At 32.0% G+C, this 22,492-nt stretch overlaps 2 protein-coding genes and 1 pseudogene across 2 annotated transcripts; 2 read left to right on the top strand and 1 right to left on the bottom strand.

Moving 5' to 3' along the window:
• Positions 1–2,158: 2,158 nt before the first annotated feature.
• LOC107432735 (pentatricopeptide repeat-containing protein At1g53600, mitochondrial) lies at positions 2,159–4,700 on the top strand. The gene has a single exon (XM_016043917.4). The coding sequence runs from the start codon at positions 2,289–2,291 to the stop codon at positions 4,461–4,463; it is 2,175 nt and encodes a 724-aa protein (XP_015899403.1). The 5' UTR covers positions 2,159–2,288; the 3' UTR covers positions 4,464–4,700.
• Positions 4,701–10,797: 6,097 nt separating this feature from the next.
• On the top strand, positions 10,798–13,922 carry LOC112488984 (pentatricopeptide repeat-containing protein At1g53600, mitochondrial-like; annotated as a pseudogene).
• On the bottom strand, positions 13,918–22,492 carry LOC107432730 (uncharacterized). The gene is made up of 3 exons (XM_060812903.1): positions 22,087–22,492; positions 14,282–14,331; positions 13,918–14,226 (listed from the first exon to the last, which is right to left on the bottom strand). The coding sequence occupies exons 1-3, from the start codon at positions 22,490–22,492 to the stop codon at positions 13,918–13,920; spliced, it is 765 nt and encodes a 254-aa protein (XP_060668886.1).

The following is a 22,492-nucleotide window of genomic DNA, read 5'->3' on the forward strand; positions in this document are numbered from 1 at the left end:
ATATGCTACATGAAGATATGCATCTAAAAGTCACATGTTGATGCCAGGGGATGAGAGAAGATATGCTGATTTGGTTATAAATATTATATAACAGAGACGAGTGCGATACAAGTTGTCTCCCAAATTTTATTAATAATAAAAATATTATTATTATATTTGATAGAAGTAAATAATCAATTTACTAGGGACCAGGGGGTTTGGTTTGATGCACACATGATATATATGCCTTCACCCACTAACATATTTGGAATTTGGTGGGGTTTTGGATTCAGATTTTCAGATCTCAATTTTGCCTTTCAAATAGACAAATATTAATGGATGGCCATTAATTAATCATCTTCCATGTGAAATTGCCCCAAACTCTTCACTCCTTTCGGCTCCATCTCTGGCTGGCATTATATATAGTTTATAATGTTATAATTGTTAATCCCTTTAATTCATCAATAAAAAAAAAAATTAAATAAAACACATAATTAATCTTAGTGCATGCCACTCAACGTTTACATTGAGTATGCTATATATATATATATATATATATATATATATATATATATATATTTTTTTTTTTTTTTGATTTTATAAACAGGTAAACATACTTTAACTAGTAAGTATTTTCCACACAAAATTATATACATATATATCTATATATATATATATATATATTTTTTTTTTTTTCCTCAACCCATATGGAAAAGAGGATAACTTTGTCTCTTCAAGCGTGATATAGAAAACACCACTTAGTAATTAGATGATTCCACATAGCTATAGAAAACTACTATGTGTTATTGTTTGGAATAAGTTTTATTTTCTTTCACTATGTTGGTTAGAAACTTAGAATAGCTTGATAAAAACCATTAATGTATATTAAAATCTTAATTTTTAAAATGATCAAAAGAGTGATAAAGCAAATGTTCATGTTCAAACTATCAACTTGATCCAATTCACAATCAATCAATTATAAATGTGATGACTTATCAAGTAAAATGACTTTACTTGACAATTTGATAAGAAGTTAGTTGTATATTTGATATAATAAAAACTTCTTAAGGATTTTATGAAGAGGGGCATAAACAAAGAATATATATATATATATATATATTAAAAAAAAATACCAGTTTGAAAAATAATTGTTAAGCTGGATATCCTGGAATTGGAAGCAGTGGAACCTTGACTTAGCATATTTATTTATTAAAGTATCATTCTTAATAAAATAAATATGATATAATATATATATATATATATATATTCAAATAAGCAACCAAAAAAAAAAAATATTATCTGACCTCACTAAATATTGGTAAATAAAATTTGGAATTTTAGTTCAATTTATTTTACAAATTGAGATGATAGAAGCGGATTCTGACTAATTTATTGATGATAAAATATTGCATTTAATAACAAATGAAATCTTATTGAAATACAGGCTAGATGTGGGTCGGAAGGATGGTTAACCATGTTGGGTTGGCGGACAGACAAAAGATCGGGTCCTGACCCACAATTCAGCCCGGGATGAATAAGCCAGAGTGTCCAAGGCTGCCCGACACACTAAGATATTGGGCCGTAAGGTAAGCTATTTGGTCTTTGTCTGGCCTATGTAAGTCTGCCACCTGTATATTCTCCACATCATTGGCCCATATTATAACTCCTGATTTCATATTTTTATTGCCAAAAAAAAAAAAAAAAAAACCAAAAGAAAAAAAAAAAAGACTTCATTTCATATTATTTAATGATTTTAGAAATAAAATTGTACCATAACAGTATGTAAAAATGTAAAATAATACTTTCAACATAAAAAAAATGTACAAATAATACAATAAAACACCTCTTTTTTTTTCTTTTTTTTTTTTGGGTTTTGCATTATATAATATATATGCCTTTGCATAAAAATTATAAAAACAACATATTACATTTTATTTTATTGCAATATGATCTTCTTCTCTTTTCTTTGAGTACTTTCTATGTTTTGAAATTTTCGCTTATAAATATGGTCACACTTTCATACAAGAACAATAAAATAAATTGTAAATGATATTTTACATTTTTTTTTTACTTTCAATTCACAATCAGAAATTAAGACATTGTAATAAAAATAAAAATGTGGTACTGTTTCCATAATTTCAAAATGTACAATATATATATATGTATGTATATAATTATTCAGCCAAAAAAAAAAAAAAGGCACATAAAAATATATTTATACCAAATCAATAAAATATAGCAAGTAAACCTCCTATAATTTTCTTCTGTATCACTTTGTAGTTTGTGATGCTCGTTATGGATTTTCCAACATGCCCGTGAAACCAACGACGAAGACTGGGATTTTCTATGTACGGCTCTACTACTTGAAGTGCTCAGGCTATATAATTCGTTCTTCATGCTTCTCTACTCAAACACTATCACACCCATCTCTCATATCGGCCAAAGCTCAGAGCTCGGGGAGATTGCTTGTTTACTGCAATTCCCAGATCACAAAATATGGAAGAAATGGAAATATTTTAGAAGCCGAGTCGCTCTTCAACCGCATGCCCAACAGGGACACCATCTCCTGGACTGCCATGCTCACTGCCTATGCTCAAAATGGCGAAATCGTCAAAGCACGGGACTTGTTCGACAAAATGCCACAACGAAACACTGCTTCGTATAATGCGATGATCTCGGCTTATATTAAGAACAGTTGTATGATTGATGAAGCTGCTGAATTGTTTAGGAGGATACCCGAGTGTAATGCGGTCTCTTATGCTGCTATGGTTACGGGTTTTGTACAGGCGGGGATGTTTGACAAGGCTGAGAAGTTGTATAGCGAGACGCCAGTTAGGCTACGAGATCCAGTTTGTTCGAATGCATTGATTAGTGGGTGTTTGAAACTCGGGAGATTGGGAGAGGCATTTCGTGTTTTTGATGGAATGTTGGATAGAGATGTGGTTTCTTGGAGTTCTATGGTTGATGGGTGTTGCAAACTGGGAAAGATTGTTGATGCTAGATGTTTGTTTGATAGGATGCCAGGTAGAAATGTGGTTACTTGGACATCGATGATTGATGGGTATATGAAGAATGAGGAGTTTGAAGAGGGTTTTAAATTATTTCTGGAAATGAGAAGGGAACAGAAAATGGAAATAAATTCCACTACATTCAGTGTAATGTTTGAAGCTTGTGGTAGTTTTGCTGGATATGAAGAAGGCATTCAGATGCACGGTCTGGTTTCACGTACGGGATTCGATTTTGATGTCTTCTTAGGAAATTCTATCATCACCATGTATTGCCGGTTTGGTTACCTTGATGCAGCTAGTAAGATATTTCATTTGATGAGAAAGAGAGATGTAGTATCATGGAATTCCTTGATTGCAGGTTATGTTCAGTGTAATGAGACTGAAGAAGCTTTTAAGCTCTTTCACAGAATGCCTATAAAGAATGTAGTTTCCTGGACAACTGTTATTTCAGGATTTTTTAACCAAGGGTTGAGTGATAAAGCAATCCATTTGTTTGAAATGATGCCGGAGAAGGATAGTGTTTCTTGGACTGCTTTAGTTTCAGGTTTTGTGAACAACGGGGATTATGAAAAGGCTTTTCGTTGGTTTATTCAGATGCTTCGGAGAGCAGTCAGGCTTGAACCTCTCACCTTTAGCAGCATGCTCAGTGCTTCAGCTGGTTTGGCAACTCTAAACCAAGGAGTCCAGATCCATGCTCTTGTATTAAAGATGGGTTTGGAGTTTGATTTGTCTATTCAAAATGCTTTAGTTTCTATGTATTCCAAGTGTGGAAATGTAGTTGATGCCTATCAGATATTCACAAAGATTAATTCACCCAATGTCATTTCTTATAATTCAATGATTACTGGGTTTTCCCAAAATGGGCTTGGAGAAGAAGCACTTAATTTATTTAGCAAATTGCAGAATGAAGGGTGTGGACCAAACGAAGTCACCTTTCTGGGTGTTCTTTCGGCCTGTGTCCATGTTGGTTTAGTAGAAGAAGGATGGAAATATTTCAAAATGATGAAACCTTTATACAGCATAGAACCAGGGCCTGATCACTATGCTTGCATGGTTGATCTACTTGGCCGAGCTGGATTACTTGACAAAGCAATGGAATTGATCAATTCAATGCCATTTGATTCTCATCCTGGGGTATGGGGAGCACTTCTTGGTGCCAGCAAAACCCATTTACGCCTTGATCTTGCACAGCTTGCAGCTCAAAAACTTATGGAACTGGAGCCTGATAATCCAACTCCTTATGTTGTCTTGTCCAATTTATGTTCTCTTTCGGGGAAAAAGCAAGATGGGGACCAAGTAAGAATGGCCAAGAAATCGAAAGGATTAAGGAAGAGTCCGGGTTGTAGCTGGGTTATATTGAAGGACATGGTTCATTTGTTCCTTGCAGGAGATCAATCTCATGTGGACTGGGAGAAGATTAAAGTAATACTATGGTTGATAACCATGGAAATGAGACATTTGCATTGTCATAGATAATGACTTTGGTGATCTATGCTTCATTGAAATTTTGACTTCTTAATTTAGAGACTAAGATAAAGTGTTTTACTTCTTTCAATATTTCCTCGATTCCCAGACTTTTTCTGGGAGGAAACAGAGCACTATTGAAGGTATTTTAAAAGTTTTGATGGAGAAGACAATATCTACATTGGACTAGACTTGGTAGTTTATAAAATTTCTGAATAAGATATAAAGACTACGAAAGCTTGATAGTGAGGATCTGATTGTTGCTTTGATTATTTTGTTAACAAAACATATTGTCCGTACATATTTCCTTCTTGTAACCATTGGTGGTACCAATTAAGTAAGTTATTATCGCGTTTAATTTATAATATGATATGAATCTAAAAAAATTAAAAATAAAAATAAGAAAGAGAGATTTATATGCATAGAATGTTCTTATATAATATATAAAGCTTAAGGGGTATTTATATGCATAGAATGTTCTTATATAATATATAAAGCTTAGTATTGCAAAAAATACATATATTAATGTTCTATAAAACTCCTTATTAAACATGATAAGAGCTTTATAAACTACCAGATGTACCACCAAAAAAAAAAAAAAAAAGAAAAAAGAAAAAAAGAAATTGGAAAGACCCTACAACTATAGAACAATGGGACCGACATACATACAGCTAAAATGCACCACCACCTTCCAACAGAGACTACACCTAAGCCCCCTCCACCTCCACCTCAGGTACTGCAACCACAACCCCTCCGCCACCACCACTGCTACCACAACCACCATCGCCACCGCCACCTCCACCTCCACCTCCTGAGGCATCTACAGCATTTGTGCTGGCAATAGCAGCAATGGTTCCTGCCAAATAGCCATGTTACCATCTTTGTTGCTAGTCGTCCCAGGAGTACTAGCAGACCTAGTGGTTATGGGAATGGAAGTTAAATTTTGGTTCTTCTTTTTCTTCTTGTCCCAGGCCACCTTGCAAATAGCACACATTATAATAGTTACGGCAGCCACTAAGGGGATGATTGATATGAGTGAACCATCCATGATAAATAGGATGCTGAATTGGAGCAGAAAATTGATCAGAGATTCTTCTTCTTCTTCTTCTACTTACGAAGAATATGCAAAAGAAAAGGATCACTTCTTGTGAAGAATGTGCAAAACATAAGGATCAAAACTGATGTTATGGTGAAGGAGACGAAGTCAATGAGGTAGGTTGGCATTTATTTCTTCTTATGAAGAATATGCGAAAGAAAAGGATCAAAAGTGATTTACCAAAAACAGAAAAGGATCAAATGTGATGTTGCAGTGGAGGAGATAAAATCAAGAGGGGGTAGGGTAGCATTTATTTATTAGTAATGTTAATGCATAAAAATATTTATTAAAATGATTTATCAAACACATGTTACTATATTATCAGTTTACATATTTATATAACTTAAATATAAATAATTAAAAAGATTAAAAAAAAATCAATCAAATATTATCATTTGTTTCATTATTGTTTATTTATAAACTTAGCCAACGTTTTCTCTTGAGGAGGAATAGGATAACTTATTCAAAAAGATCCACTCTTTTTTTTTTTTTTATAATTTATTTATCATTTAAAATGAAATTTGTTTTCCAAAATTTAATTTTTCAGAAACTAATTTTTTGAAAATTACTTTTTATCTTGTTATGTTTCATTAGTAATGAAAAGTAGTTCCATATAATAAATTAATATCAATTTTATATTTTTTAAAAAAATTTTAAATTGATCTATTAGGGAATCTCAAAATTGAATAACTTTCCGGGTTTTTTCGAAAAATAAATTTACAACCTCATTTTAGAAAAATAGCAAAAAATTTTTTTTTTAAAAAATAACCACCTTTTAGTACATCAGGACCAAAATACCCTTTTGTACTTTTTTTTTGGGTCTATTTTCTCTACCGAAATGCAACTTTGTTTTAATTTGTTGTTTTTGGTTTTTTTTTTTTTTTCCTCCATTCCCTTTTCCTTTCGAAACAGAACTAGGCCATAAAAACAAAGCTTTTCCTTTCCCTTTAGAAACACACCAGCAGCGCCATTTTCACTTCAAGCAAAAAACACACCAGCAGCGCCATTTTCCCTTTCCCTTTAGAAGCACACAAGCAGCGCCATTTTCCCTTTTCCTTTAGAAGCAGCGCCATTTTCCCTTTCCCTTTAGAAGCACACCAGCAGTGCCATTTTCCCTTTCCCTTTAGAAGCAGCGCCATTTTCCCTTTCTCTTTAGAAACACACCAGCAGCGCCATTTTCCCTTTCCCTTTAGAAGCACACCAGTAGCGCCATTTTCCCTTTTCCTTTAGAAGCAGCCCCATTTTCCACGAACTGGCAGAAAAATGGTGAAAAATTGACGGAAAACTGACGGAAAATTGGCGGAAAACTAGCGGAAAATTGGCGGAAAAGCGAAAAATTAGCGGAAAATTGGCGGAAATTTTGCGAAAACTGACAAACTGGAGGAAATTGGCAGAAGTTCATCTTTTTCGCCAAATTTCCTCCGTTTTTACTGTTTTTCGCATTTTTTTAGTTTTACACAAAATTTCTTCCATTTTCAAACCATATGCCACCTAAGTATCTTTAAAATCACATATAACATCTCATAAATTAATTTCTTGCATACCCATATCAAATAAAAAGCTTAAAAAACCATAAACTAATAAAACTTACAAGAAAAAAGAGAAAGAGAAAAAACAAAAAAAACACATATTTCCTTACTTTCATCTAATAAGAAAAAAGATAAAATTTTTACCTGATTTTAGTTTGAGATATGAGAAAATACAAAAAAATGAGAGTGAGAGGCGATGAGATGCAAAGAGTGACCTTAGAGAAACCCCACGAACGGCTGTGTAGAGGAAGAAAGGAAAGGGTAAAAAAAAAACCTTTTGCATAATTTTCAATTTTATCAAGGGTATTTTTGTTTCAAGGTGGCTAGTTTTTTTTTAAAAAAAAAAAATTTTACTATTTTTCTAAAATGGAGTTGTAAGGTGGCTATTTATCGAAAAAACCCTAACTTTCCCACCCAGGTTCAAAGTTCAAAAACAGGCTTGGGCGTAGCCATGATTTGGCTTAGGGGCCATGCCCCGCCCAAAGTATTATTATTATTATTATTATGTTGTTTTCTTAAATCTTTTACATATTTATTATATGTGATTTACCTTATGGTTCCGCTAGAAAATTGATTTTTTTTTCTCTGACCTCCTTAAAACCAAATTAGTTTTTTTTTGACCCAAATTAATTTATTATTATAAAATATTATCTTCAATAATTTGTAACTATCTCTTAGGCCTCGTTTCGAAAGTTTTAAAATTAAAAAAGAAAATGATTTTTGGGATTTAGTTTTCTGATAATTATTTTTTTTTCTTGGTTTGTTTAGTAAGTAATAGAAAAGTTGTGATTTATAAATAATTAAGTTTAAGATTGTATAATAAATTAAAAGTAAATATATATATATTTTTTAAAAAAATTTAATTATTTTCTCTGAGATTCTCAAAAGAACACCTATATAGGTGGGAACAACTTTCCCACATATTTTCCTACATTGGTAGGAATCTAATTTCCTGAACCTATTTTTTCCACCTTACAATAAATATCCAAACAAAATAAAGTTATCACTTTCGTAAAAAAATTAAATTTCCACTAACTTTAATTTTATCAAAATATGCAATTAATTTAATCTAATCTAGATAGATTATATATATATATATATTTTTTTATCCTATTTATGCCGTGCAATCTATAATCAATATAGACAATTAATCTTTTTTCTTGTATATACATATTAATGTTTTTGCTTTTTTTTCCTTTAAAAAGAGAATAATATATGTTTGTGAACTATTTTTTTATTATTATTTCTAATTATGTTTAGTTTATATATATATATATACACACACACACACACACATATAGAACTTAAATATTGTATTTTTTTTAAGAATTAAATGTTCTTATAGATTGATTTTTTTAAAAAATTATTGTATTAATTTGTCATTTTCAATTTAATGTGTTATTTTTGATAAATGATTAAATTTTTTTTTATTTTTTATTAACTGATATATAGTTGAGTTAAAATATTATAATAAAATTTTATCTTTTTTATTATTATATTTGGTTAATTTATATATATATATATATATATTAAGATTGAATGTTGTATATTTTTCATTTTTTATTGTGATTTTCTGAAAAAAAAATTTCGTCCCTCCATGATTAAGATCCTGGCTTCGCCCCTGAAAATAGGTGTTAGGATATCGGGGAATAATTACATGCATTTTTTTGATTTGAAATGTTCATATAATTATAACATATGTAATTTTTATATCTATCGACTTTTTTACAGAAAAAATTTAAATATTATTTTTTAACTAGCTTCTATAATTTGCGGTGAAAATTTTAAAATTTATGCCACAAATTATTGTATGATAATTATATGGAATAATCAAAAATTAACAAATTTCAGCACAGAAATAGTATTTGACATCTTGATAAAATATTAATAATGTATTTGGCATTATGATGATGGATCTCTGGATTTAAAACATTTAAAAAAATAATATCATTTGACACTCATAACATGAATTGTTATGGTCTATATATGTCTAGATATTACTATTAATGTTGATAAGTAATAAATCTTTGTAAATTTGTATAATTCAAACCAACACCCCCCCCCCCCCCCCCCCCCCAAAACCAAAAAAAAAAAAGAAATTGGAATTGTTTGTAAGAATTATTTAATTGTACATTTTTTAAGACTAAGAATATTATATATATATATATATATATTTTTGATAATGAGCTAAATATACTTATCTATTGATGTATTTGGACTTGAAACTTCGTAGTTTACAATTTACATTATTTCGATCTTCGCGGGTGGTATTTCAAAAAATAAAACAATAAAAATTAAAATTTCACTGGTGGTACTTATCATTCTATGTGGAAAGAATGAGTGACATAATGGCAAACTTTTTTGTTTTTGCTTGAAAATAATGGTAAACTTCTGGGAACAAAACATGTGCTTCCATATGAGTGCACGTAACATGGTAGGTTGGAATTGTGGGGCATTCTTTGGAAAACAAAAATATATGTTTTAAGAAAACAAGAAGGATAAGGGCTCTTTAATCTTTATGTTAAAATCTATAATTTTTTTCTTCCATTCTGTGTTTTTATCTATTTGGGTGTTTTGTGTCAGATTCAGTAGTAATCTAAGATTTCATCTTCTTTTTCAATTTTTTTTTTTTTTGGTAATTATTCTTTTTCAGTTGTTTGGATGAATTTTCAATGTAGAAGAAATGTTGATCCCCATATAAAATAATTATCTTAAAATAAATAATAGTTTTAAAACCAACATTTAAAATATATCTTATTCTCATATTCCATTGTAAAAGTTATTTAAAAAGGTTTATTTATTAACCATCTTAATTAATTAGTAGTATTTTTAAAACGAATCTATTATTGTTTGTATATTTTATAACATAGCAACAGGTTTGATACATTTTTACGGCACACTATTATTTATATAAATAAGAAAACGTTTAATAATTTCCCCCCCCCCCAAAAAAAAAAAAAAAAAAAGAACATGTTTAACACATTCTAATCTCTTATTTCATAGCATACCTTTTTTTTTTTTTTTTTCAAAAACACTTTTACAACATAACAACATGTTTAATATATTTTAATCTCATATGAAGCACACCAAATTTACCAAGCATCAAAATTAAAATGATATATAAATGGAGATTTTATATGTAGATAACAATTAACAACTAGCTATAAGGTACCAAAGGTTGGTGGTAACCTCATATTCTAGATTCAAAGCAATCCCCTCCCTAATATATATATATATATATATATATATATATATATATATATATATATATGTAAGATAAAAAGAAAATGAAAGTATTTAACTTTGAAACATATTCATATTTTGTCCTTTTAGAAATAGTACATATAGCAATGTTTGTTGGTATTAACTTCTAGATACCTAAGTCCAATATAGGTTAAAAATCAACTCTCCCCTAATTTTCTTTTTGGTCCCCAATTCATCAATATGTTAAAAAAAAAAAAAAAACATAATCATATTTGTATTCATATTTAATAATAAAAATCTCTAAAGATAGTAGCCTTGGCCTAACCTCTAACCTCATGCATTAGGTATGATGTGGTGTGATTATGTATCAATTATGAAACAGAGATAAGAAATTTTCCATAATAGATTTGTTTTTAATATTATCGTGCAAAAAAATTATAATAATTATTAAAATAATTGTTCGTATTGGGGGGGGGGGGGGGGGGGGGGGGGGGGGGGGGGGGGGGTGGGTTGGGAAATGAAAATCTCGAAAAAATTTCCTTTTGATATTAACATGAAATTATAAATATTAATTACATGTTACTAGTATTCTCAATTAATTTAGAGGCTTTCAAAGTTACAATCCAATTGAAAGTGAATTGCAATGGCGCTTTTGATTGGAAATGGAAGAAAGGTGCTGGTGATTTCATCTTTAGATATTGGAGAGGGCAGCCTATTTTGAAGGCCATTTTGTTGTGGGAAAATGCTGTAACATTCAAAAATGAGGGCAGCCTCATTAAAATTTGAAACCCATCCAACCCCACCGCATTTGTTTTTTTCAAGTGTGACATTCCAAAAGGATGTTACATGCCCGTGAAAAGAACGACCAAAACTGGGATTTCTCTGCAAACGGCTCTACTACTTGAAAATGTTCAGGTTATGAAATTCGTTTTTCATGTTTCTCTACTCAAAACACTATCACACCCATCTCTCATCTCGGCCGAAACTTAGAGTTCATGGAGACTTCTTGTTTACTGCAACGAGACCTGTTCGACAAAATGCCACAACGAAACACCGTTTCTTATGTTGCGATTATCACGGCTTAAATTAAGAGCAGTTGTTTGATTGATGAAACTTCTGAATTGTTTAGGAGGATACCGGAGTGTAATGCGGTGTCTTATGCTGCAATGATTACAGGTTTTGTACAGGCTGGAATGTTTGACAAGGCTGAGAAATTGAACAGCAAGACTCTTGTTAGGCTACGAGACCCAGTTTGTTCGAATGCATTGGTTAGTGGGTATTTGAAACTCGGGAGATTGGAAAATGCATTTCGTGTTTTTGATGCAATGTTGGATGTGGTCTCTTCGAGTTCTATGTGGTTGATGGATATTGCAAAATCGGAAGGATTTTTGATGCTAGATACTTGTTTGATAGGATGCCAATGGAAATGTGGTTATTTGGACATCGATGATTGATGGTTATATGAAGAATAAGCAGTCTGAAGAGGATTTTAAATTATTTTTGGAAATGAGAAGGCAGCAGATAGTGGAAATAAATTCCACTACCTTCAGTGTAATGTTTGAAGCTTATGGTAGTTTTGCTGGATATGAAGAAGGCATTTTGGTGCATGGTTTGGTTTCACTTATGGGATTTGATTTTGATGTCTTCTTAGGAAACTCTATCATCGCCTTTTATTGTAAATTTGGTTGCATCAATGTAGCTCGTAAGATTTTTCATTTGATGAGAAATAGAGATAAGAGTATCTTGGAATTCCTCGATTGTGGGTTATGTTTAATGTAATGAAACTGAAAAAGCTTTAAACTCTTTGAGAGAAGGCCTATAAAAAATGTAGTCTCCTGGACAACTGTTATTTCAGGATTCTTTAACTAAGGTTGAGTGACTAAGCAATCTAATTGCTTAAAATGGTGCCAGAACAGGATAGTGTTTCTTGGGCCGCTTTAGTTTCAGGGTTTGTGAACAATGGAGATTATCCAGAAGCTTTTCATTGATCTGTTCAGATGCTTTGGAAAGCAATCAGGCTTGAAGCTCTTACTTTTAGTAGCATTCTCAGTGTTTCAGCTGGTTTGGCAACTCTAAACCAAGGAGTCCGGATCCTTGCTCTTGTATTAACGATGGGTATGGAGTTTGATTGGTCCATTCAAGCTCTTGTATTAAAGATGGGTGTGGAGTTTGATTGGTCCATTCAAAATGCTTTAGTCTCTATGTGTTCCAAATGTGGAACTCTAGTTGATGCCTGTCAGATATTCACAAAGATAAATTCACCCAATGTCATCTCTTATAATTCAATGATTACAGGGTTTTCCCAAAATGGTTTTGGAGAAGAAGCACTTAATTTATTGAGCAAAATGCAAAATGAAGGGTGCAAGCCAAATGACATCACCTTTCTCGGTTTTCTTTTGGACTGTAATCTATGTTGGTTTAGGAGAAGAAGGATGGAGATATTTCAAATTGATGAAACCTTTATACAGGCATAGAACCAGGGCCTAGTCGCTATGCTTGCATGGTTGATCTACTAGGCCAAGCTGGATTACTTGACGAAGTAATGGAATTAATCAATTGATTGCCATTTGATTCTCATCCTGGGCTTTGGGGAGCGCTTCTTGGTGCCAACAAAATCCATTTAGAACTGATCTTGCAGAACTTGCAACCTAGTAACTTGTTGAACTGGAGCATGATAATGCAACTCCTTATGTTGTTTTGTCCAATTTATGTTCTTTTTCAGCGAAAAAGAAAGAGAGGGACAATGCGAGGATGACCAAGAAATCAAAAGTGTTAAGGAAGAGTCCAGGTTGTAGCTGGATTATAGTGAATGACAAGGTTCATTTGTTCTTTGCAGGAGATCAATCTCAGGTGGACTTGGAGGAGATTAAAGTAATACTATGGTTGGTAACCATGGAAATGAGACATTGGCATTGTCATAGATAATGTCTTGATGACTATGCTTTATTGAAATTCTGACTTCTTAATTTACAGACTCCTCTATCCTCAAGGCTTTTTTGGTAGGAAACAAAGCATTGTCAAAGGCTTTGCCCTGTTTTCCTTTCTGGATCATCAAAGTTAGGACTTTAATTGTTGTTCAGTTTTCTTTATTACCATTATCAATCGAACAAAACCTGACACGTTTTGGCTCGTTAAGTCCAACAATGGAATCTTTTACCATTAGGGAGAGGATCTATGGATTTCGAGGGACAAAAAATGAGCATGTATTTTAGAAGTGTTGATGGAGAAGACATATCTGCATTGAGCTAGACTTGGCAGTTAAGAAAATCCTCAACAGTAGATTAAGATTCGAAAGCTTGATGATGGGGATGTTATTGTTGCTTTGATTATTTTATTAACAAAAACATAATGTCCATACACATTTTCTTCTTGTAACCATTAATTGTACATATTAGCAATTTCTGTTATTATTATTTGGTGGTACTGGCAAAAAAGGGGGATTTACATGCATATAATATTCTTATATAAAATACACGGCTTAGTACTGTAAAAAGCATATACTAAAATTGATGTTCTATGCACAAAACATGGTAAGGCTTTAGAAACTACCAAGATGGCGAAAAAGAAAATAAAATACCTACAAGCTATGGAACAGCAAGACCCAAAAAAGAATCTAAATACAGCTAACACCACCACCTCAACCACAACCCCCTCCACCACCACCACAACCCCCTCCGCCACCTCCACCACAACCCCCTCCGCCACCGCCACCACAACCACTGCCACCTCCACCACTAGAACCAACATCGCAGGCAAATCCAGCTGCACTTATGCTGGCCATAGCAGCTGTGGTTCCTGCCAAAATTAACATGTTACCGTCACTGTTGCTAGTCGTCTTTCCAGTAGTACTAGGAGACCTAGTGGTACACGTGGTGGTTCTGGTGGTTATGGGAATAGAAGCTTCATTTTGCTGCTTCGTCTTCTTCTTCTTCTTCTTGTTCCATGCCTTAATGCAAATAAAACAAATTATAACAACTATCATCACAGCCATAAATATGAACAGAGGATCCATCAGACCCAGCATCGTGATCTTCTTCTTCTTCTTCTTCCTCTGAAGAAGATGCAAAAAAACGAAAAGGATCAAAAGTGAGATAATGTTATAGTGAAAGAGACAAAATGTCAAGGACGTAGTATTTATTCATAGACTACGCCAACATCCAATATAGATTAGGAATAGGGAGCTCAAATAGCTTTTCTCATGTCTCATTTATAAATTAATGACAAGTTATTTGAAAAGATACATTCGTAAATCTTGTTGGCTCAAAAAACTTGTTAAGATATTGTTTTTCTTCTACAATGATTTTGAATTTTAATCCTCTTTTTCTATTAGCAACAAGAAAAATAATAATAATAAAATAAAATAAAATCATTCGGATCCTCTTTTTTGAATTTAACATTTGCACTATCAGTGCTAATTAGCAAACAAATATTGTAGGATTCATTCTTCTATTAATTTTATTTTTATAAAAATAAATTGTCAAAAAAAGGAAGTAATTTTTTAATAAAATAATACAGTTTTTTTTTTTTAATAAAAGAAGAAAAAGAAAAAGAAAGTTTAGAAATACCAATATTCGGAATCCCGAAATCGTAAATTTTCATTGCTTTGGTTCATCTGGGTTTTCTCCTTCAATCGATATGATAATTTTCTTTTCTAATTCTAAAGTCATCCATTCCCCTTTAAATGTCCCTTCCACTCTACCTTTACTTCCTAATCCAAAAAAAAATAAAACAGTTTCTCTCTAAAAGAAAATAACACAATAAATCTGGATAAAAAGATATAAAAAAAATCTTACCTTGTTAGAGTATACGGCAAAGCCAAAAAAAAAAGGGAGGGAAAAAAAGAAGAAGCCTTTAATGGTGTTTGGGAAAAGGGGGTTAATAAGTTTACAGAGGCATTAAAATTCAGAATGCCTGAACTAATAAGTTTATATAGGAAACACCAACAATATGAGAATGCCTAAACTAATAAGTTTATATAGGAACGGTAAGAGTTATGAAAATATTTATTAAATTTATTTAATAAATAATATAAAAATATTTTATTAATTTATTTATCTATTTAAAAATTTATCAAGTAGATTATAAATGTGTTAACTGATAATAAATTAATATGTCTCATTTAGTAAATGGTTTTTTTATTTTTTTTAATATTCAGTGAAAGCTTTTGACATTCGAAAACCCTTATAAACACAAAACCAATAAATATTAAATATTTTAATAAAATTACAATTTGTCTAAAAAATAAAATAATAATTGTTAATTTCCACAACACATATATACTAAAATGATGGTTACACTTACAGTTCAAGAAGTAAAATGATGTTTCGAATCTCTCTTTCTCATCCCTCGCTTTGGTTTTTTTAATTTAATTCAATTTAATAATTATTATTATTTTCAGATTTTCTTATAACTTATCCTTTCCCAGTCTCTGTGTATAGAAATCAAAAGTAGATAAAAACACTGGAAATCGATCACGACGGACAACTCCCTCTTTATCTCCATTATCTTTCTCAATTACACAAAAATATGCAATTGTTTTTCCATTTTTTTCCCATATGGTACGATCAATTTTTCTAATTTATTTATCAGCATTTTTTTTTTGAATGAAACCACAAATTTTTAATTTATTAATTGGGGAGAAAGGGCCAAATTTTTCTTTTTTAAAATATGACAAAAATAATATTAAAAATACTAAATAAATATATAAAAATACAAATAATATATATATATATATATATATACATATTACCTAAATATAAATTATCTATCTTCCTGTTTTCGTATGAGTCGAACTCATTAGCACAAGTAAGGATGCTCTATCATTGGAACTAACCCACTTTATCATAAATCAAATATATTTTATTGATCATATTATTATAATCTAGTTATGAATAAATACAATTTTTAAATCTTAACACATAGGATTTGATATCCATTTTAACATATTTATTTTGTATTTTTAGTATTATTTATATGTAAAAGATATTTTTTTTCATTTTTTTCTTTGTTGTTGTTGTTGATGATGATGATGATGATATTGTTGTATCAAAATATGTGTGGTAGATAGTTTGAAATAAGAAAATATATCTTTCTTTTTTAGTGGGAGCATCTTGGGTGTACTATGCTATGACCAAAGGAAAGTTTATATTGCTTATTACATGAGCATTTAGTTGTGGGCTCGTGAGAATCTCAGAGATCATCAATGGATTAAATGTTTTCTTATTTTTCTTGGTCAATTCATCAATGGATTGAATGTTTTCTTTTTTTTTTCTTGGTCAATTCATCAATGGATTGAATGTTTATAAAAGCGTTAGCCATTTCCTTTTTATTTATTATCATTTTTATCCCCACAGCGTTGATTTTTTTTACATTAAACTCCAAACTATATATTTCGTCAAATTGCTCCTTTCCCCTTCCAAATTGTTGTTTTTGAACCATTATAAATTAAGCATTTTACGATGGTCAATTTGATGAAATTATTTATGTACAATCTATGTAACTTTTTTATTTATTATGTTTTATCCTTTTATGAATAAATATTATTTATCTTCTTAAAATTTGTTATAATTACATATAAACTCTGGGAATTTATTATTGATCTCCCACATGTCTATCTATTTTTGATAAAACTAATGGACAAAGGGTATAACAGACATAGTAATTCGAGCTAATGCTTTCGACCTTTTGTGAGATTTGCTGTAAATAGATATAGATCTTAGCAAAATTCTTGGTCAAAACTTATCTCCTTGCTCCTTATTTATTTATTTATTTTGATGAATAATGATTATCAATTTGTTACAGATTTGAATCTAAACAAAAAAATAAATAAATAAAATAAAAAAATATAGCATTTACCAACTCCGCTACAACCTTGGCCGCTTGCCTTCTATCTACTTTAGTCAATAGTGAAGATGAAGTAGACATCTTATTTTAGGTTAATGCTATGGAATTCTTCCAAAATTTACTATAATTATATATAGACCCAATAAAATTGTTTTCATCACACGTCTTTCCTATTTTTCCTAAACAATTTTTTCAAAGGTATTTAAAGTAATGATGAATTTGCCAGTTGCACAAATTCCAACAAGAAAAAATAATTTTAATGAATATAGGGGGGGGGGGGGGGTAGAAGAGTAGGAAAATAAGTTGAAAAGAGGCAAAATGAGTAAATTTTTCTCAACGAGCAAACAGTTTTTTTTTTTTTTTTTTTTTTGCCCTTTTACATTTCCCCATGTAACCAAAGATGAGAAAAATATATTTTTTCTCCTTTTTTTATTCGATTTCCTAACCTTTCCATGGATAAAGAGATTCATTTTTTATTTATTTATTCTTTTTCATTTAATAATTCCATCTAGTTTGATTGTGAGACTCGAACTTCTATCTTCTCGGTCAAAGTCAAAGCCTTTACCAACCCATTTCTATTTATATATTTGGTAACAATAAAAAATTAAATTTAAAGTTTAACATTTAAAAATAACAATTTGGTTAAAATTAATAAAAAATCAACTTTTATATTTATTTATGTAACTTTTAACTATGATAAGCCATCTAAATTTAAATATATTAAATATATATATATATATATATATATATTTAAAACATATTTAGATAAGAATATAAAAATAATAATTCTAATATTTCCAAAATAAATAATTATTCCTTCAAATAAAAAATTATTTATTCTTTTTAAAATAACTATTTTTTTTACTTGAAAATGTAAAAAATATAAAAAAAATTAATATTGTCGAATAACTATTATATTCTTGCATTCAGCATACTAAATGTGCTATTTCTTTCATATTATATTATAATTTTCTTTTCTAATTCTAAAATCATCTATCTAGTAGCCTCTAAATGTTCCTCCTACTCTACGTTTAGCTAAATTTCCTAATATGAGAAAGATAAACAAATAAAAGAGTATATACCGTCATAATAAAATAATGTCTAATCCTGAATATCAAATAGTAATTGACTGACTTAAGGTAGAAAAGAATTGGAAAAAACTTTTAGCATAACGGAGTTGATCGGACTGTTGGTTTTGATTTCATAATCAATCACAATAGTGTCAGGACCCGTCCAGAATTTCTTCTTCGGAACCCTAGACAAGCCTTGATTCCAGGGAAATACCACCGAACCTTCCAACGGAAAATCCGACAGCACCTTCCCTAAGGGTAGGACTAACCAAAAATTTACCTGCACTAAAAACACACTTAAAAAAAAAACATCCCCTTATTCCTCCCACAATACTACAAATGGTTCCGCAAATTTCAGCACTTCAAATAACAACAGCAGCAACTCAGTGCATAAAACAACTACACGTCCAATACAGTATACAGAGCATTATACAGATACATGTGGAATTTATAAAATGACAGACAAGAAGTAATACATGACAGAGAGGAAAAAAAAGGGAAGAAAAACTTCTTGAACCTTCGGCAACGAACTGAGACGTTGGGCTCGCCCTGGACAATCAACGTCTCCAACCTGGACCTAGGGGAACGGAATTTAAGAGTGTGAGATGCTAATCATCTCAGTGAGTGACCCTATCTACTGTACACCTTTAATAATAATAATATAAAAATAAAGGAATTTAATTAAGCAATACCGAACAATTAAATAAATAAATAAATATTTGAAGTAATAATTTCTCTCAAAACCCTCACTATTCACTCCGTTTGAAATGTTCCCCTTTTTAAAACATTTTCACAAAACCCGATATTCGTACTTCCCGAAAACCAAGGGACCAAATAATTTAATAAACAACAATTAAATAAATAAATACCCTAAATATAAATAAACTGCAATAAATTATAATAAATAATTTTAGAACACCTTTGGGGTTTAAAACATTATTTGCAATTTACACCGACGCACCACACCATATACCGGTGATGCCCTCCGATACCCAGCGTCCCGAGCACCGACTGGCGGGGGGTTAAAGAGAGAAACCTGCAACCGGCACTTCGGCGTCCCGACAGTACCGCTGCTAAAACCATCAACCCGGCCAAGGAGGGGGGCGGCTGTGGCCAATAACAAACTTGCCTGCCCACGGTCCAATGGCAACTCACGGGTGAAGTAATAACCGCGCGCTAAACCACATAATAACCGCGCGCTACCACGTGTCCATACACCATACACCAGAACACCAATACTGTATGAGTGCGTCTAAAAATAAACATTATTAACCAACCGTACCGTTTTCCAAAATTACCGTGGGAAATACATTAAATTCTCACACTTACCATCCCACATATTTTTATTTAACAACCCGGTACGAAACAGCGATAACAACAAACCACAATTTTCTCGAAATACGAGACGCAACCATAAAAATACCGCAGGCATAATTTATAAAATTTAAACAAATATTTTCGCAAAATATTTAACCCAATTATGCCCGAAAAATATTACTTAAAATCATGTACAATTAATACCGAAACATACTTTGCTCATGCATAATAAATAAATTAAACCACAATAAAACCATAACCAAATTGTACCACATGAGTATAAATTAAATACCAATTAAACATAATTAATTGCCCAAAAATGATATAAAATCCAGACACAATCAATTACTGAAAATACTTGCTCATGTGTAATAAATACCATTTAATCACAATAAAATAATAATCGGGAATTTCTTAATGACCCCAAAATTTCATTTAGCACCATTGGGTAAATATATATATAAAATAATATTTTTCCCGATTGTATTTAAAACACGCCACATGAGCACCAATTACAGATATCAAATTAATACCACATAAATACAATTAATTACCCCAAAAATATTTTTAAAGGTGGATCACTCACCTGGAGCACGCAATTAAACCCTAATCCACCATGGGATCAATTTCACGACTCACCGGTGCTCCTAGAACAAAATTCACAGACAGTCAAATAAATTAATATTTTATTCGGATAAATAATACCCGGGTCAAACACAAATGTTAACCAAAATGGTTGAATAATATACCGAATCGAAGCTCGTGGAACGAGGAGCGCATTACCGGTCTCCATCGACCCCAATTCCGCCGGAGGTGGCCGGAATTTGGCCGGAAACCTTCGGCCGGATTTAAACTTGAGGGATCTCTCAAACGGTGGGGATTTTGGGCAATCTAACCCCGGAAATGGACTCAGAGGGGTCGAACATGGTGGGATAGAGGTATGGGTCGGGCTGGGTTGGTCGGAAACGGCGAGAATCGCCGAAAAATTTCAAGTCGCCGCCGCGGACTTCACCGGCCCGATCTGGGCGCGTCCGGCGGCGGCTAGCCGGGAAATTTGGTGGCTGAGGTCGCGGCGGGACGGGCTACACCGGTGTCCGGTGCTTGTGGCGTTCCGGCGACTGCAATCCGGCCAGACGGTGGTCAAACAGAGAGGGTGAGAGAGTAAAAGGAGAGAGAAAGAGAGAGAAAAAGCTGTGCGTTTTTGTTTTGTCTCCGTCGGGCTCGGGGAAGAAGAAGGGAAGGAAGGGAAAAGGAAAGGGAACGGTGTTGTCCCACGTGGGGAAAAGAAAGAAAAAGAAAAAAGAAAGAAAAAGGAAAAGAAAAAGAAAAGGAAAAAGGAAAATAAAAATAAAAATAATTAAATAATTAAATAACAATATTATTATTTAAAATAATAATAAAATAATTTGATTTTAACACATGGTTGACATGTGGCTTCTCAACATGGTGACACATGGTCACCTTCATTAAGCCACACGTGGCACATTGTTACGCGTTTAAAAATAATATTAAAATAATACGGTATTTGAAAAACTCTACAGGTCCATAACTTTCAAACCATATGTCCAAATCGGACGTGCCGCTAGTCTACGGACTCGTATTGACTAGCACTTCACAACCATGCATGAGTCAACACTCAACCTTGCATGAATAAAAAGTCAACTCGGGCACCCCTTGGACAGTTTGGACCTCAACTTGTTTTGCTCAAAACTTTCAAACCGTAGCTCCGTTTTGAACGTACTACTAGTCTACGAACTCGTGCCAACGTGTACTTCGTAATGGTACCTCAGTCAACCTAGAATTCCAACCGGATCAAAAAGTCAACTTTTGACCCCTTGGTCAACGGTCAACCTCGGTCAACGTGCAAAAAATTTCCGACATGGTTTGGGACGGGGTGTTACAATAGACAAGTTTTTACAAGTTAACTACTAAAGGAGGTTTAAACACAATTCTGATCTTTAACTAATAATTAATACTATTAGAACACAATTACGACCTTTTTTTAAAAAAAAAACAATTATAATTTTAAACTATTAAAATTAATTAGTAAAAATAGTTTTTATAAGTTAACTTTAACAATTATATTCTTAAGGAGGTTAAAACACAACTCTGGCCTTTAACTGTTAATACAATTAGAACACAATTAAGATCTTTTTTTTGTATTTTTTTTTTTGTCAAACAATTATAATCTTAAACTATTAAAATTAATTAGTAAAAATTGATATATGAAATATTAATGATGATTTTTTAAAAATATGATGGGTTTAAAATATTATTAGGGAAAAATCAAATTGGACTAAATGAAATTTAATTTCCTTATATATTTAGTTACCAAGAACAGAAAGAAAGAAACTTATACACCGAGTATTACTTAGGAAAATAAGTCTTTCCATCATTCACATATTGTGATCCAACACCAACGTTTATACATCAATATTTTGTAGAAAAATAATGATTGTCACCACTCTACATGATTTTATAAACCCTCTAATCTTATTCCTCACAGCTTTTATTATTTATCCCAACCAAAAAAAAAAAAAAAAAAAAAACTGTGGCTTTGAAATTTTGGTATTAACCTCCACAGCCTCCACATCCACCGCAGCCCCCACCACACCCGCCGCAACCTCCACCACCACAACCCCCACCACCGGAATCCCCACCTCCATCAGTGCCACCACCGCCCTCTCCACCACTTACACTGGCAACCACAGCTGCAGTGGCCACGGCAGCACCGTCTCCTGCCAAAATAACCATCCCGCCGTCCTTTTTACCGGTATTAGTGGCGGTTTTGGTTCCATCTCCTCTTTCAACGTCCCGATAATTAGCTGGTTGAACCGAAGGATGAGTGATAGTCCTCATGGCGTTATTAATGGGGGGTCTAGTTTGCTTCTTCTTGTTGCGTCCATTGCAAAGACAACAGAGAATTATGAGAGCGGCTATGGCAGAGCCGCAGGATATAAGCACTATAGCATATGTTTTCAT

This window comes from Ziziphus jujuba, chromosome 11 (genome assembly GCF_031755915.1).
Source record: "Ziziphus jujuba cultivar Dongzao chromosome 11, ASM3175591v1".
NCBI classification, from domain to species: Eukaryota; Viridiplantae; Streptophyta; class Magnoliopsida; order Rosales; family Rhamnaceae; genus Ziziphus; species Ziziphus jujuba.

Excerpts from the sequence above, each read along its gene's own strand:
- LOC107432735 (XM_016043917.4), top strand. The coding sequence starts at position 2,289 with ATGCCCGTGAAACCAACGACGAAGACTGGGATTTTCTATGTACGGCTC.
- LOC107432730 (XM_060812903.1), bottom strand. The coding sequence starts at position 22,492 with ATGAAAACATATGCTATAGTGCTTATATCCTGCGGCTCTGCCATAGCC. Across the intron at positions 14,332-22,086 it reads TGGATGTGGAGGCTGTGGAG|AGGAAGAAGAAGAAGAAGAA; the intron begins GTTAATACCAAA and ends CATCTTCTTCAG. Across the intron at positions 14,227-14,281 it reads CTGGGTCTGATGGATCCTCT|GCATGGAACAAGAAGAAGAA; the intron begins GTTCATATTTAT and ends ATTTGCATTAAG.